The 12,527-nt window shown below is 45.0% G+C and overlaps 4 protein-coding genes across 4 annotated transcripts; 2 read left to right on the forward strand and 2 right to left on the reverse strand.

Annotated features, from left to right (window-relative positions):
• Window positions 1-270: 270 nt before the first annotated feature.
• AOL_s00083g307 (uncharacterized protein) lies at window positions 271-596 on the reverse strand (the record flags this gene model as incomplete). The annotated part of the gene is made up of 2 exons (XM_011125486.1): window positions 271-389; window positions 461-596. 2 exons carry the CDS (start codon window positions 594-596, stop codon window positions 271-273), a joined length of 255 nt encoding a protein of 84 aa, XP_011123788.1.
• A 1,198-nt stretch (window positions 597-1,794) lies between these two features.
• On the reverse strand, window positions 1,795-3,820 carry AOL_s00083g308 (uncharacterized protein; the record flags this gene model as incomplete). The annotated part of the gene is made up of 4 exons (XM_011125487.1): window positions 1,795-2,431; window positions 2,488-3,291; window positions 3,350-3,645; window positions 3,722-3,820. The coding sequence occupies 4 exons, from the start codon at window positions 3,818-3,820 to the stop codon at window positions 1,795-1,797; spliced, it is 1,836 nt and encodes a 611-aa protein (XP_011123789.1).
• Window positions 3,821-4,903: 1,083 nt separating this feature from the next.
• Window positions 4,904-5,905, forward strand: AOL_s00083g309 (uncharacterized protein; the record flags this gene model as incomplete). The annotated part of the gene is made up of 1 exon (XM_011125488.1): window positions 4,904-5,905. The coding sequence occupies one exon, from the start codon at window positions 4,904-4,906 to the stop codon at window positions 5,903-5,905; it is 1,002 nt and encodes a 333-aa protein (XP_011123790.1).
• A 2,292-nt stretch (window positions 5,906-8,197) lies between these two features.
• AOL_s00083g310 (uncharacterized protein) lies at window positions 8,198-12,246 on the forward strand (the record flags this gene model as incomplete). The annotated part of the gene is made up of 3 exons (XM_011125489.1): window positions 8,198-8,276; window positions 10,012-12,057; window positions 12,200-12,246. 3 exons carry the CDS (start codon window positions 8,198-8,200, stop codon window positions 12,244-12,246), a joined length of 2,172 nt encoding a protein of 723 aa, XP_011123791.1.
• Window positions 12,247-12,527: the final 281 nt, after the last annotated feature.

Raw genomic sequence — 12,527 nt, forward strand, 5'->3', positions numbered from 1 at the left:
TTTCATATGAGTAATTTCTTTCCTAGACATCACATGTGCACAACGGGAGGTGTGGTAGGAGCTAGTCTCGGCTTTAAGTAAGAACTTCTTTGCACAGTAGTATTTGGTTTATATATAAGGTTACTTACAGTAATATATTAATATATTTCGCTATTACATTCATCTCAATTATACACTGAGAAAAAAAACAATTACTTTAGGGATCTTAATCCTGCAGATTCTCGGTATAAAAAGCAAAGTGTGAGGAGCTAGAGCTCAATATGACTAGAATCACCAGAAATCAGAAGGGATCCCCAGGTGCTCCGCAATGGACCTTCTTTTCTCCACCACTGTATCATCCGCTCTGATAGGTAATCCAAGCACTCTACACGCAGCATCGCATTCTCCAACTATAAAAATTCCGGTAATTTTGATGGTTAGTGCTGATACTTAACAAAAACATATCTTCGGTTTTTCTTACCATCGAATTTCCTCAGTTTTTTCGCTGTATTCGGTAGGTGCTGACGTTCACCTGGAGAAATTGGAACCGGCGGGAAGTGAAGCTGTTGTGTTGCCAGCTCTAGACGGCTGTTGTATAATTTGGTTGGGAGGAGCATGTTACTGTACACCCGTGACCATCATGGAATCGGAAGGGTCATTTGCATTTGGTAAGTATTATATTGGCCGGTATTTTGAAGATTAAAATACTTTGGGATCAATGGTTTTCAAAGTCGGAAAGGGGGTTTTGATTTTTCTTACAACTCTTGGAGCTCTCTGATTTGAGCTTGTAGGTTTTCGATTAAATCGAATATGGAGGCGTGCTCGATTTCAAAAACTGTGCGCATATTTGTGGTTTTCTTTTCGAAACTAGGTAGATATTGTATTGGAAATCCAAGGAAATGGCTTTTATAATAACTTGAAAGTAAGTTGTTATATACTTATAGAACGGGGATTCTGTCTTGTTTAAGGTAAAAAGTATCAATATTATATAAATATGAAGTCGTGTTCTGTTCACGCTCTAAATTTGAAAAAAAACTTCAACTTGCAATCGAGATTCGATGGTTTATATAACTAAGAGTTACAATAGTTTACATTCTTGCCGTGCTATGATATATATTTTAGAGAAAAGCGGAGCCAAAATATTAATAGAACCAATGCCCCCATAACATCGGGAATTTTAAGTAAAAGCGATAGACGAAAATAGCTCCCATGGATGCCTACGTAAATGTCGATGGGGAACATCTCTTCTGCCTAGTAGTGTAGTGACTGCCGGCGGCATCTATCGATAAGTGATCCACGATACTTTAACAAGTTCGGTTTAGATTCTGGTTTCGGCATAAGCAGGCCTCGTATTGGCATACGCAAAGGCTGGCACATCGCTGTCAACAATTCAGGACGTCGTCGTCAACTGACATGATAGATTCTATCTGCATCCTTTGGGTACAGGCTGGCCAATTCTAGGTACAAGGTTTTAGCTTTGACCGTGGGACAGGGGTCTGGCTACACAGGAACATTACAACGTCCAACGCATGGATTCGGGTCATTTTGTAGCCCTCGTGTCTTCAAACGACGTTTTGATACGTTGTTGTCGAGAGTGGGGATATTTCGGTAGCTTTAAATCTAGAACCTCGGATTCAATGTTCACGTATTTGTATTCTTTGCGTATACACAGCTTCAAATAGAAAACTCATGAAACCAGAGTGCCTTTATTTGGTCCAGGAACCTGCTAAACCATAGCAAAGCAAAAAAAAAAACAATAATCCAAAGCTCCGAAGGTAACAACGAATGCAGTTCGCTAGTGATGGGGTCGACCCGTTATGGTGCGACGACTTCCCAAACTTTCACACAACCATCAGCTCCAGCACTGACGATTGTTGAATCGTTTACCCATTCCACACCATTGCAGCCTTCCTTATGAGCCCCTAGAGCTTTCACGTTCTTCGCATAGTTCTCTGCGCTGTAGATAATAACGTTCGTATCTAAGCTTCCGCTGGCGATGTGTGTCCCAGCTTTGTTCCATGAGATGGACTTAATTCTTCCGGTATGGAAGGCCCATCGAGTAGTTTTGACCTCACCGGTGCTAGCATCGTATAGGACAATTTTACCAGAGCTGTCACCAGCCGCTAGGAGTGCGGAGTTTGGTGCAAATGATAGAGTAGAGATGGAGGCCCTGCTGGATTTTAGAATGGAAGAAGGTGACGCCGGAATACTGTCATCAGACTTCGAGAGTTGGTAAGTATAGATGCTATTGTTCTCAGCACCAACAGCCAGAATATTGGTAGAAGAGGAATAAGCGACGCTGGTGGGTGTATAGTCCTTGATAGGTGTAGATGTGACCTTGTTGCCATCTCTGAAAACCGCGATTTCGGCAAGGGTAACAACAAAAACGGCGGATTTGTCATCTGCGTAAGTGACCCCGCGGGGTTGACCATCTGTCCCTATGATGGAGCCACTAGCGAGGGTCTGTTAGATGTTATGTAGTACCGTTAGCGGGGAGGGTATTCTTACGTGAAGTCTTTGACATTGGTGTCAATAGTACGGAGGGTATCATCCATGGCAATAGAATACATTCTACCCTCGGAGGCGGCGAAGTTGGTCACTTGATTGGTATGAGATTGGCTCTCTGGAACCTCTGCTGTGCCGGATGCAAGATCCCAGGAGCAAACTCTTCCCTCATAGCTCCCTGTCCAGATAGTCTTTCCGCTTGGCTCGACACCAAGGCCAGTAATGCTCTTCTGGTGGCCAGCAACAACCTTCACCGGCGTGTCCGCCCTTTCGTCGAGATAATTGAGGTCGCCGCTGTTTGAGATGGAAATAAGGAGACCATCCGACCTATTAGGCCATACAACTCCTGTTTGCTGGTCGAGCACGGAACCAGTGTCTCCGAATGACCATGACTTGAGGACCTTCTGTGCTTCGAGGTCCCAGATCTTGACAGTTCGGTCAGCGCTTGCGGTAGCAAATCGTTTGGCATCGGCATTCCAAGAAACACCATAGACACCGCCTTTGTGCCCCTTCTCCGAATCCTTGATCTCGGAAACTGGCTCACCAGTCTTTCCATCCCAGAGGAAGACTTTCCAGTCTGAAGCGACACTGACGAGATGGTTTCCATCAGGGGAGAATGCAAGTCCTTGGACAAAATTGGTGTGTTGTCCTCGCTGAGCGGTGTTGAATTTGAACGGAGGGCCATGGTAGAAAACTATGCTGTTATCGTCACCACCAGTAGCAGCTCTGTATGGCCGTGTAGGTTTGATAGAGACGGTATTGACCACATTAGAGTGCCCTGAGATTTCGCCAATCGAGTTTCCTGTGCTGTTTCATCCGATCAACAATTGAAGTCGTAACAAGATACGGCGCAGCGGAAACATACTCCCATGTCATACAATGTCCGTATCTCTCCTTTCCGTCTCCGACGGAAATAATACGCTTTGACTCGCTGTCCCAAGCAATATCATTGATTCTTCCGTTGATTATGGGAAATTCGCCCTTTGTGATCAGTTCTTCACCGACACAATCCCATACTCGCACCACTCCGGACGCATCACCAGAAGCGACATAGTATCCTGACGGTGCAAATCTGGCAACCGTGGTGTTGGCTGTGTGGCCTGTATACTGGATCGAATCGGCTGGTGTATCAATGTCGCGCAGGAATATGGATTTGTTGGACTGTCACAACAACATGGTTTAGTTTATGCTTGTGATGCTAGCATAAATTTATTTTAAGTAGATTAAGGCATCATACAGCATATGCGATTTTCGTCCCCATTGGGTTGGAGCTCAAATGAGTTGGCTGCCCTCGGGCAGTGGTGGGGTTTGAAGCCCATATGGATTCTATTTGCATAATGAAACGTAAGCTGTGGTTTGGCCAACTTGGTGTGTGCCATCTGCCAATTTGCAATGCGAGGGGAAAGTTACGAGGCTCAGGGATTTTAAAGACGACATACGGCGTTTAATAGACATATCACAGGATGCCGTCGGCGTGAACAGTGGGTTTAATTGAGGTCGAGCGTTGGGAACTGATGGTGGGGTTTGAGGGGTAAGTAACTTGGTCGGTTTCGTGTTTTGGGAGCGGTGATAATGGTTACGAGGCTGTGGCTGTGCAGCTGTGCTGGGAAGCTGTCAGTTGTCGGTTTCAAGCTTCGACAGCACCGCGTCCTTTAACTTGTTGAATTTTCATCCCACAACACGTTTTTATCTGGTGAAGCTTGTCTCGTACCCAGCCCCAGCCCAGTGCACCCACGGCGAAGCTCAAGTTGTGGATTGATACCGTCTAGAATCTCAATACATATTTGTCTGAGTACCGGACTAGTCGAGGAAGTACTTTACGCCTTCTAGGTAGACTAACCTGGTATCAAATCTTCCTGTGCGTCATTTGGAACCTTGAACGTCTTTAATGCGCTTAAGGCTCAATTGCTCAAGGTCCAACTATCGCTTTATAAATTTGGGAGCGTCTTAGTTTATTTAAAAGTAAGTTACCAGAGCTAAGGAGTTATAGAAGGGAGACTGTCGCCATACACGGTGGCCTAGTTATAAAATCTAGGCTGGGCTCTCGTTGTATGGCCAACAGCGAACATAAGCTTGTGTCATTATGCCATGGAGCCCCTGGGTCGGAGAAGATGGTTGGTTTATGGCCAACGGTGCATTAAAGAGTTTAATGTATAGATGTTCTTAAAGTCTTCACAGCTGTATAATACAAACTTGACAGTTTATCTATATAAGGCTGTGTCGTAGACCAGGGAGTCCAGGAAGGGCTGTTATACCTAAGCCTGTGTATTCGTCTGCCTAATCTCTAGGAAAAGGTACCAGGATCACCTACAACGGGCTCTCATCAAAATTATTCCCTCGGAAACTCCTTTCATTTATATTGCTGAAACCGTTTACAAATTGTACATACCAACGGAACCAGCTTGGGTGCAAACTTGCAATGCAAGGGCTCATCCTATTCCTTCTTTCTGCCTCTCGGTTTTTAGGCCGAGGGCAAGTGCAAGCGATTGCCATATCCCAGCCCGAAGAAGCCCTCAACCGTGAATACTATGGCGTTAGGATTCGTGATGTCCTTGACCATGTCTACGGAACGCCACCTCTCCAACGACGCTCAGACGGGGGGTTGGGACCCCAATGTCGCCTGGGAAGCAAACCGGTCTATCAGAATGGGACACTGACGGCGTGTAGCTATGAAACCTCAGTCGAGGATTATAACAAGGCTATTAGAAGCGTTTATGCCAAACGCACCCGCCGGTCTCTGGAGGCAGCGCCCCCCGTATATCTTTTTAAACGTAGAGGAGAACGTCTCAACGAATATGCAAATAGCAAATACAATATTAACAGCGATGGGCACCCACGTATACCGGATGATGATGAAATCATTTCAATACCTTCAATTATTCCTGGGGATGGCGCAGATGGTTATGGGCCAGAGGATGATATGAGCCTGGATGAAGTCAGAATCAACAGCCTTGACAATAGCACTCTTCCCGAAAATTGGAAAATCGAAAAGGACGACGGTGGTTGTTATGGTTCCGGAATTTGGGCCAAACTTGAGGTAGTAGGCAGCATCCGTGCCCCTTGGTGCCTGTTCTTGTACCAAACTCGCAACATAGGCGCGATCAGTTATATGACCTTCTTTAAAGCTGGTATAGACCCTAAGAAGCCGGGACCACTACTTAGGGCTTCTGATAATCGAACAATTGGTATTGATACAGAATATATAACCAGAGCATGGTTGCCTGGTGACAACGACATATGGGCGCTTTGTGCAGTAGCTACGAAGGCATTGCTCGAGGGACCATGCCACGGGGAAAGTCAGGATACCCGAGGAGGGTGGCAGATTGTTCAGAGGGTTCGTCGTGAAGGTGAAGAACTCAATGAATCTGAGCGGACTGCATCATTTGGGTGGGATCCTAACACAGGGCATTTTTGCTGCTAATTTGAACGAGAGTGTACATACTACCGTAGTCGTCGTTGCCTCTAGACTTCTGCATAGCTGTTTTCATATAGCAGCCTCGGTATACTTAACTACTTACTTATTTAATAAGATAGTATCCAGGGCCTAGGGATGAGGATATAGTTTTTCTTTTCTTTTCTTTTCTTTTCTTTTGCTTGCAGAGAAGACCGGATTCATCTGCAAAGTAATGCCTCCGTTGTGTTCAAAAGTCGGAATCTATTTTTACGTTGGGACGTCTTGCGCTAGCGCTGCTAATTCGTGGTTTTGCCATGTTATATTCTATAGTCCTATCGCGATCGGTGCGCGTGTATGTACATATTGCAATCGGGTTGTGCAATTGTATTGTTCTGGTTTCTGTCATGTCGGCTCGTCTTTTGTGTATCGTAGTAAAATTTTGACCGTATTCTAGTAATATACATTCGTAGTATTAATATTATATTAACTTAGTTTCGAGACAAGAATTCAAGAGTGTTATAGTAGCTAGCTAGTAGATATGAAAATGTGGTAGTCTAGTAGCTCTGGAGCTTGCGGGGGTTGAAGATATGTATGTGATATTTTTCGAGCTTGTAGCTACGTCGACCCTCGAGTTTCAAGGCATCAATTGATATCGATACCAAAGATCGATAATCATAGGAAACGAAAACCACTTAATTACTTGAGATACAAGCGTCCGAATGTATAAACTCTTCGAGCCCCGAGTGCAAAGTTAGGCGCAACCTTGTCTCGTACCCAGACCTGGAAGGGCGCAGCGAGTGCTTTTGTATAGTTACAGATCGAGGAATATCGATATGCATGGGTTAGTTGCAGTTGGCCATAAGTTTGATATAGAGCCAGTGCAGCGCGGCGCAGCTAACCTGCAAGTACAAGTTTAGTTTCTGTATCTGTCTATGGAGGGAATGATATATATTTCCTTCGCGATTCGATTTGTACTACGACTAGCACCAAGCATAGAAATATTGCCAGCTAAGATATTCACCTGACTATCTTCCGCGAGCATATCTTGGATCACTTCTTTGCATCGTAATCGATATCTGTACCGAGTAATATTACGTAATGGATGTTATGGGCCATTGATATTGCCAAAAATGCGACCAGCAGGCAAAAACACCCCTGTATCGCTGCGGAAGAAATCCCACAGGCGCAACGCAAAGACGCCAGAATAAGGTGGTATCCGGAATCGGGGCTTGCAGCTGTCTCGTACGTATACCAAGACCCCGACGGCGTTAGCCTTGCAGCTGGTGAACAATTATTCTTGGTTGTTAAATTTGTGCCGTAGGAGGGCTTTCTTCGGCAGATTCGGGCCTATAGTACCGGCAGGTCGCCGTTAACCCTCTGTCGATAATGTCGACGGCTATATGTACAAGCTTTTGTACTCGCTTAGCTTGGTAGCTGTCAGTATCCCAATAGGCCAGTGGCACTTATTCATATATCATAAGTTACTAAGTCTCCATAATGTGAGATTGGCGAAAATAATAAAATTCGGGGATCCCCGGGGGAAGGGCACCGGTAGATCTAGCCGGTGGCGCTTCCGTGTAAACCAATTAACCCACCCTGGATTAAAAATTGGTCAGTGCATCCGCTTGGCTTCTTAAGATCCGGCCCCATTCAGGTAGCTTGCAGCTAGTATATCGCCTATCAAAACCAACCCCAGATGAAATTCAGTTATACCCTGGCGTGACAAAAACTTGGTACAGACAGCGGCTTCCAAGGAAAAGCAGTACAGTAGCAGTAGAGAGGGCAATACGTTAGGTAATACATAGCGGAAACAAGGAGCACTCGGGCTTTAGTGCTGCCACTGGTAGCCAATAGGTTAAAGTTTATGATATCTATCACGTGTAATAAGAACACAATCTAGCGCTCGAGCGCTCGCGGTTCCGGGAAAATTAGTCGAAGAAGACAAGGGGGGGTTACAAATGGAGAGTTTGTGATATCATGATGGCGATCGGGGTTAAGAGTTTTGAATTGTGGCCATGAAAGCGTGATATCTTCGTAGCATCGCCCGGCCCGTCTCGCCGACTTACGAGGGGGAGGGGGGTTAGTGAACCATGGCTCGAAGGCAAAACATGGCGGTATATTGCATTGGTATACAGTGAAGATATCTGGATATATTATGATGATGATAAGTATAAAAGGGCGGTGATGGTATGAAGCATCAGACCATTAATTCACCCAGTCATCTGTATATCTCTGTATACTTAAGTGTATATATCTGTATATCTTCACATCTTCAAGATCAAAGATCCCTCAAGTTCTTTCATAAGACCTACTTTCAAAATGAAGTTCTTCGCACTCCTCACTCTCGCCACCCTCCCACTCGCTCTGGCTTCTCCAGTCGTTCCAGAGGCCCTTCAAAGTACGTCCTCCTCTGCCTTCCCGTCATCAAAACTTATCTCGTAAACCAGAATCAATGCTGCTGAGAAGATCAAAACCTCATACGCATGATATGGCATATATGGTACCATGGTTGGACTTCGTGCTGATAACTGACAATTGCATTTGAAAAACAGAGCGCTGCAGCAACTACAATGCTACCTCCGCCTGCCAGTCCGCCTGCCGCAGCATGCACAATTCCTACTGCAGTGGATCCGCCTCCGGCTGCAACGGAAACCCCAGCTGCGTTTCTTCATGCTACAATGCCAGGTACGGCAGATGCTCGGCATGCTGCGTCTCTTCATGCAGGACCTGCAGCTAAACGTGTGGAGCCGGGTCTATCTGCCTGGTTGTTCATATACATCGACCCTACCATAGTGGATACTCTTCAATATCTGAGTGTTTCCACTATTGTTTTTTCCTTATTTATTTTACCTATTTCTTGGCCGGGTCGGACTTATAGTTGACCAAACATGTATATACACGTTCAATATGAATTTTTCGTATGGTCAATCTACACATATAAGTGGAGGTAGAGTACTAGAATATGAAATAACCAAATACAATGACATCTAGATCTTTCCTCAAGTAATAATACCATATCATATACATAGGTTGGGTCCAGCACGGAGACTCTAGTAAATTTGGAGAACCATACGTCGCACCTTAAATGAGTTTCTTCGGAGCACCAACTTCGGTTGTGAGTTCCCATAGTTTTCCCGAGAGACAATGTTAGCATTGCCACCCGTCTTTCGGTATTGAGAGAGATATCCGAGTTACTTTGACGAAAATGAACATAGTCCATAGCCCTTTTATGCCAGGGGAGCTTAAACGAGCCACATCCTGAATAGACACCATCTCAATTTTGGTATTTCAGGATTTTTGTGCAAGATGGACAAGTGATATATCTAAGTACTTAAGTAAGTACTTATATACATGGTCTGGAGGCCTGGCAAGACGGGTGTGAGTTCATTATATACACACTATTGGGGTTTATTTTGAACGCCGTGTTGTCTCGTATCCATAAGAACCTATTGACCACCACGTTGTTTAAAAAAAAAAAGAAGAAAAAAGAAAAGAATAAGGCATATTGGTCTTGTAGGCAGATGTTACCTAGTTTTGAAAACATATACATATAAAATCGAGGAGGCGATTGCTTTGAGCGAGTAGGTGCTGCCAAACGGGGTGGCGGGCCTGAAAATGGGTGTACGTGCCTCAGTAAACAGGGCCAGGTCTCCAACATCCAACGCTCTGTTTAAAAGGACCTTAAGTACCAACAGCTGGTCGAATAAATAAGTACACAACACAAAAGTCCGGTTAAGTACGGTGTGCATACGTACATGTATCTGGGTATTGACCTTAACCTCCGAACATTTCAGACGTACTGATCACTACAATTGCTGTTGGAGAAACTAGAAGGGTATTGGTGTTCGATCTCGAGGCCAAATGGAGAAGAGATAAATTGATATAAACTTTACCTAGGAATTGGGCAACAGTTCTACCTCAATACAATATTGCATTGCATTGTACGTCCGGATTCTGTCAATTGATCCAAGATGATGGCATCACGATCCCTCCTACGACGGGCAAGGCCGGATATCTATAGTTATAGGCCGCCAATACATTTATATCGAATCGCCATACCATACCGTAAGTATTGTATCATGACTCTCCAAGATAAAATTTAATTCTAATATATATGTGAATCCGCTATTTAGGCCCAGCGGTAGCTTTACAACACGAGCGTCGCAACTGCTCAACCCGTCGTACCGCAAGCTCGAATTCCACCAGCCCTCCAAGCCAAAAACTGGACATGACCAACCCTCTCTACCGCGATCTCATCAAAAGCATCAAAAACCCTTTCGTAAGAGATTCGATCCACAGACTCGTCCAAGGCGAAACTGTTTTCGATGAATCTATTTCTCAAGACCTTCATGGAACTGGGAATTCCTTGTATTTCCGTGTTCCGGAATTACCACCAACGATGAAGGGCCATTCTCATGATCCTGATGGTATTCCATTACCTCCAAATACTTTCCGTGTTTCTTCGACGGAAGAGCTGAGGAGTATTTTGGGACGGATTTTGGAGTATAGGGCTTATAGCTTGGAGAATGAAGAGAATGCAGACTATATAAGGGCCTGGGGTGACGAAGGTTTGTATGATAATTTGGGTACATCAGAAACTGGAGCGGCAACAGAAAATGTGAAGGACGACAAGAAGAAGAAGGAAGATACCCCCCAAGCTGAATCTAAGAAATCGGAACCACCGAAGTGGGAACCTAAAATACCAGATATGCCCGATTGGAACCCGTCTGAGAAGTTTGAAACCTTCAAAGAGAAATTCAATCAATACATCAAAGCAAGCAGCCAGCTTGTCCCAAACCGCCCCCCGGGTGTCTCAATGGCATCGGTCCTCGAAACATTGGAACAACAAATCAGGAAATCAAGGGAATCGCTAGAGAAGAAAACGTCTAATCAAGATACGGCAAAACCTTTGAATATAGACTATGAGGCCCGCAAACAACGTGAGGACAGGCTATTTCACGGTGTTGAAAAACCACGTTCAATGTGGGGCCATAGGGAATTTCTCGAACACCTCAGTAAGGCTAGGAGGAAGAAAACGCCAGGAGACTTTGAGCCTTTGAGTAGAGAGGAAGTGAAAAAAGACGATTCTCCTTCGGATTCTCCACAAGAACCTCTAGTAGACTCGACACCTATGACGGCAAAAGCACCGAACCCCCAACTCACCAGCTCATTTGGACAGGAAGATAAGCCCCTGGAGAAGAGCCCAACCGCGAATACCGATGATGTTGAACCAGCGACAGAGCGTATTACTCTAATGGACATTCTTAATGGAACTGCGTCCTCGAGCCCCGAGAAGGCCAAACAAGAAACCGAAATTCCGACTACCCCTGCTCCCTTATCCGGGAAACACGAGTCTCCCGAACCGCTTGTTAACGACCGTAGCTCTACGTCTAGTCCCAAACTTTTGTCAGAATCAACCTCTGGATTGCTAGAAGCCGTTGGGGCACTTTCAGTGGAGCTAAGTCGAGCGTACGAGCGCATCTTGGAGTTAGAGGCCCGATCGGCCGGCCCGCCTGATTTCCAGAGGTTCACAGAATATGTGGACAAAGCTCTAGATGCACAGTATATCAATATGAGAGATTACTTCGAGAAAGAGGTGCTCTCTGAAACTAGGGATATTTCAGCCAGTCGCTGGTCGTTGGAAAAGACAATGCAGAAGATCTTGGAGAATCAAGAGGCTGCCGCCGCCGCTAAATCTAGAGACGGAGCTTGCATATACTCCACCGAGGGCGGGGAGCCAGGTGAAGAACCGAAGGTTCCAGTAACTGTCCAACTCGATGACATGGACAAAGCAAATCTTCAAGGAGTTGTTGACGCTGCTGTCAAAACTGCTATAAAAGAGATCGTAGCCGGGATTGAAAAGTATAATGACGGCAATAAAGAGAACCTAGCAGAAGCGATAGCTGAAGAGATTGATGAACTCAGATATTCTTCCGGCCTAACCGAGACGATTGTAAGTGAAATTCTCTATTCAGAGAACATGTCTAGACGTTTGGACATACAGTGTAAGATCATTGTAGGCCAGGTCTTGGAAATGCTGGGCAAAGATGAAAATGGGGATTTGCAGAGGATTGTAGACGCCGCGGTGAAAGAAGGGACAAAAGATCTTGAAGAAACCGTCAAATCGAGACTTGGGGATATACAACTGAAGTTGTTTGGAATGGAGAGGCTCCTAAGAGGTATGTAGGCCTATTTAATTTTCGGGAGTTCTTAGGTTATATTTTTATATTGGTGGGATTTTAAAGAGGGCGTTAAGATGCTTTTTGGGTTCATGGTAACTCTGGAGGCTAATTCGGGGTTTGGATTGACGATTACTCTTAGAGTCACGTCGTAAACGGAAGAATAATGACCAAGGGTGGTTTTGGTGAATTTGGGTCTCCGCTTTATCGTACATTATTGAACTCTACTCATTTCGTGGATCTCCTCTATTTACACTCGTATGTAACTGTTTCCTGCTTGGGGTTGGGGCAAATTGGTGCTCAATAGGATGGTAGGAAGACTTTGATGAAGGCTGGAAATGGCATCTATGTCTTTATATGAATATTATATTAAGTAAATTCATACGAAATATGAACACCCACCGCGGACTAGCCCATGAGACCAAAGCTCTTTAGCCTGCCTTAAAATCCTAAGTATTCACGCACTTCGT

Source organism: Orbilia oligospora, assembly GCF_000225545.1.
Source record: "Orbilia oligospora ATCC 24927 unplaced genomic scaffold scaffold00083, whole genome shotgun sequence".
NCBI lineage: Eukaryota > Fungi > Ascomycota > Orbiliomycetes > Orbiliales > Orbiliaceae > Orbilia > Orbilia oligospora.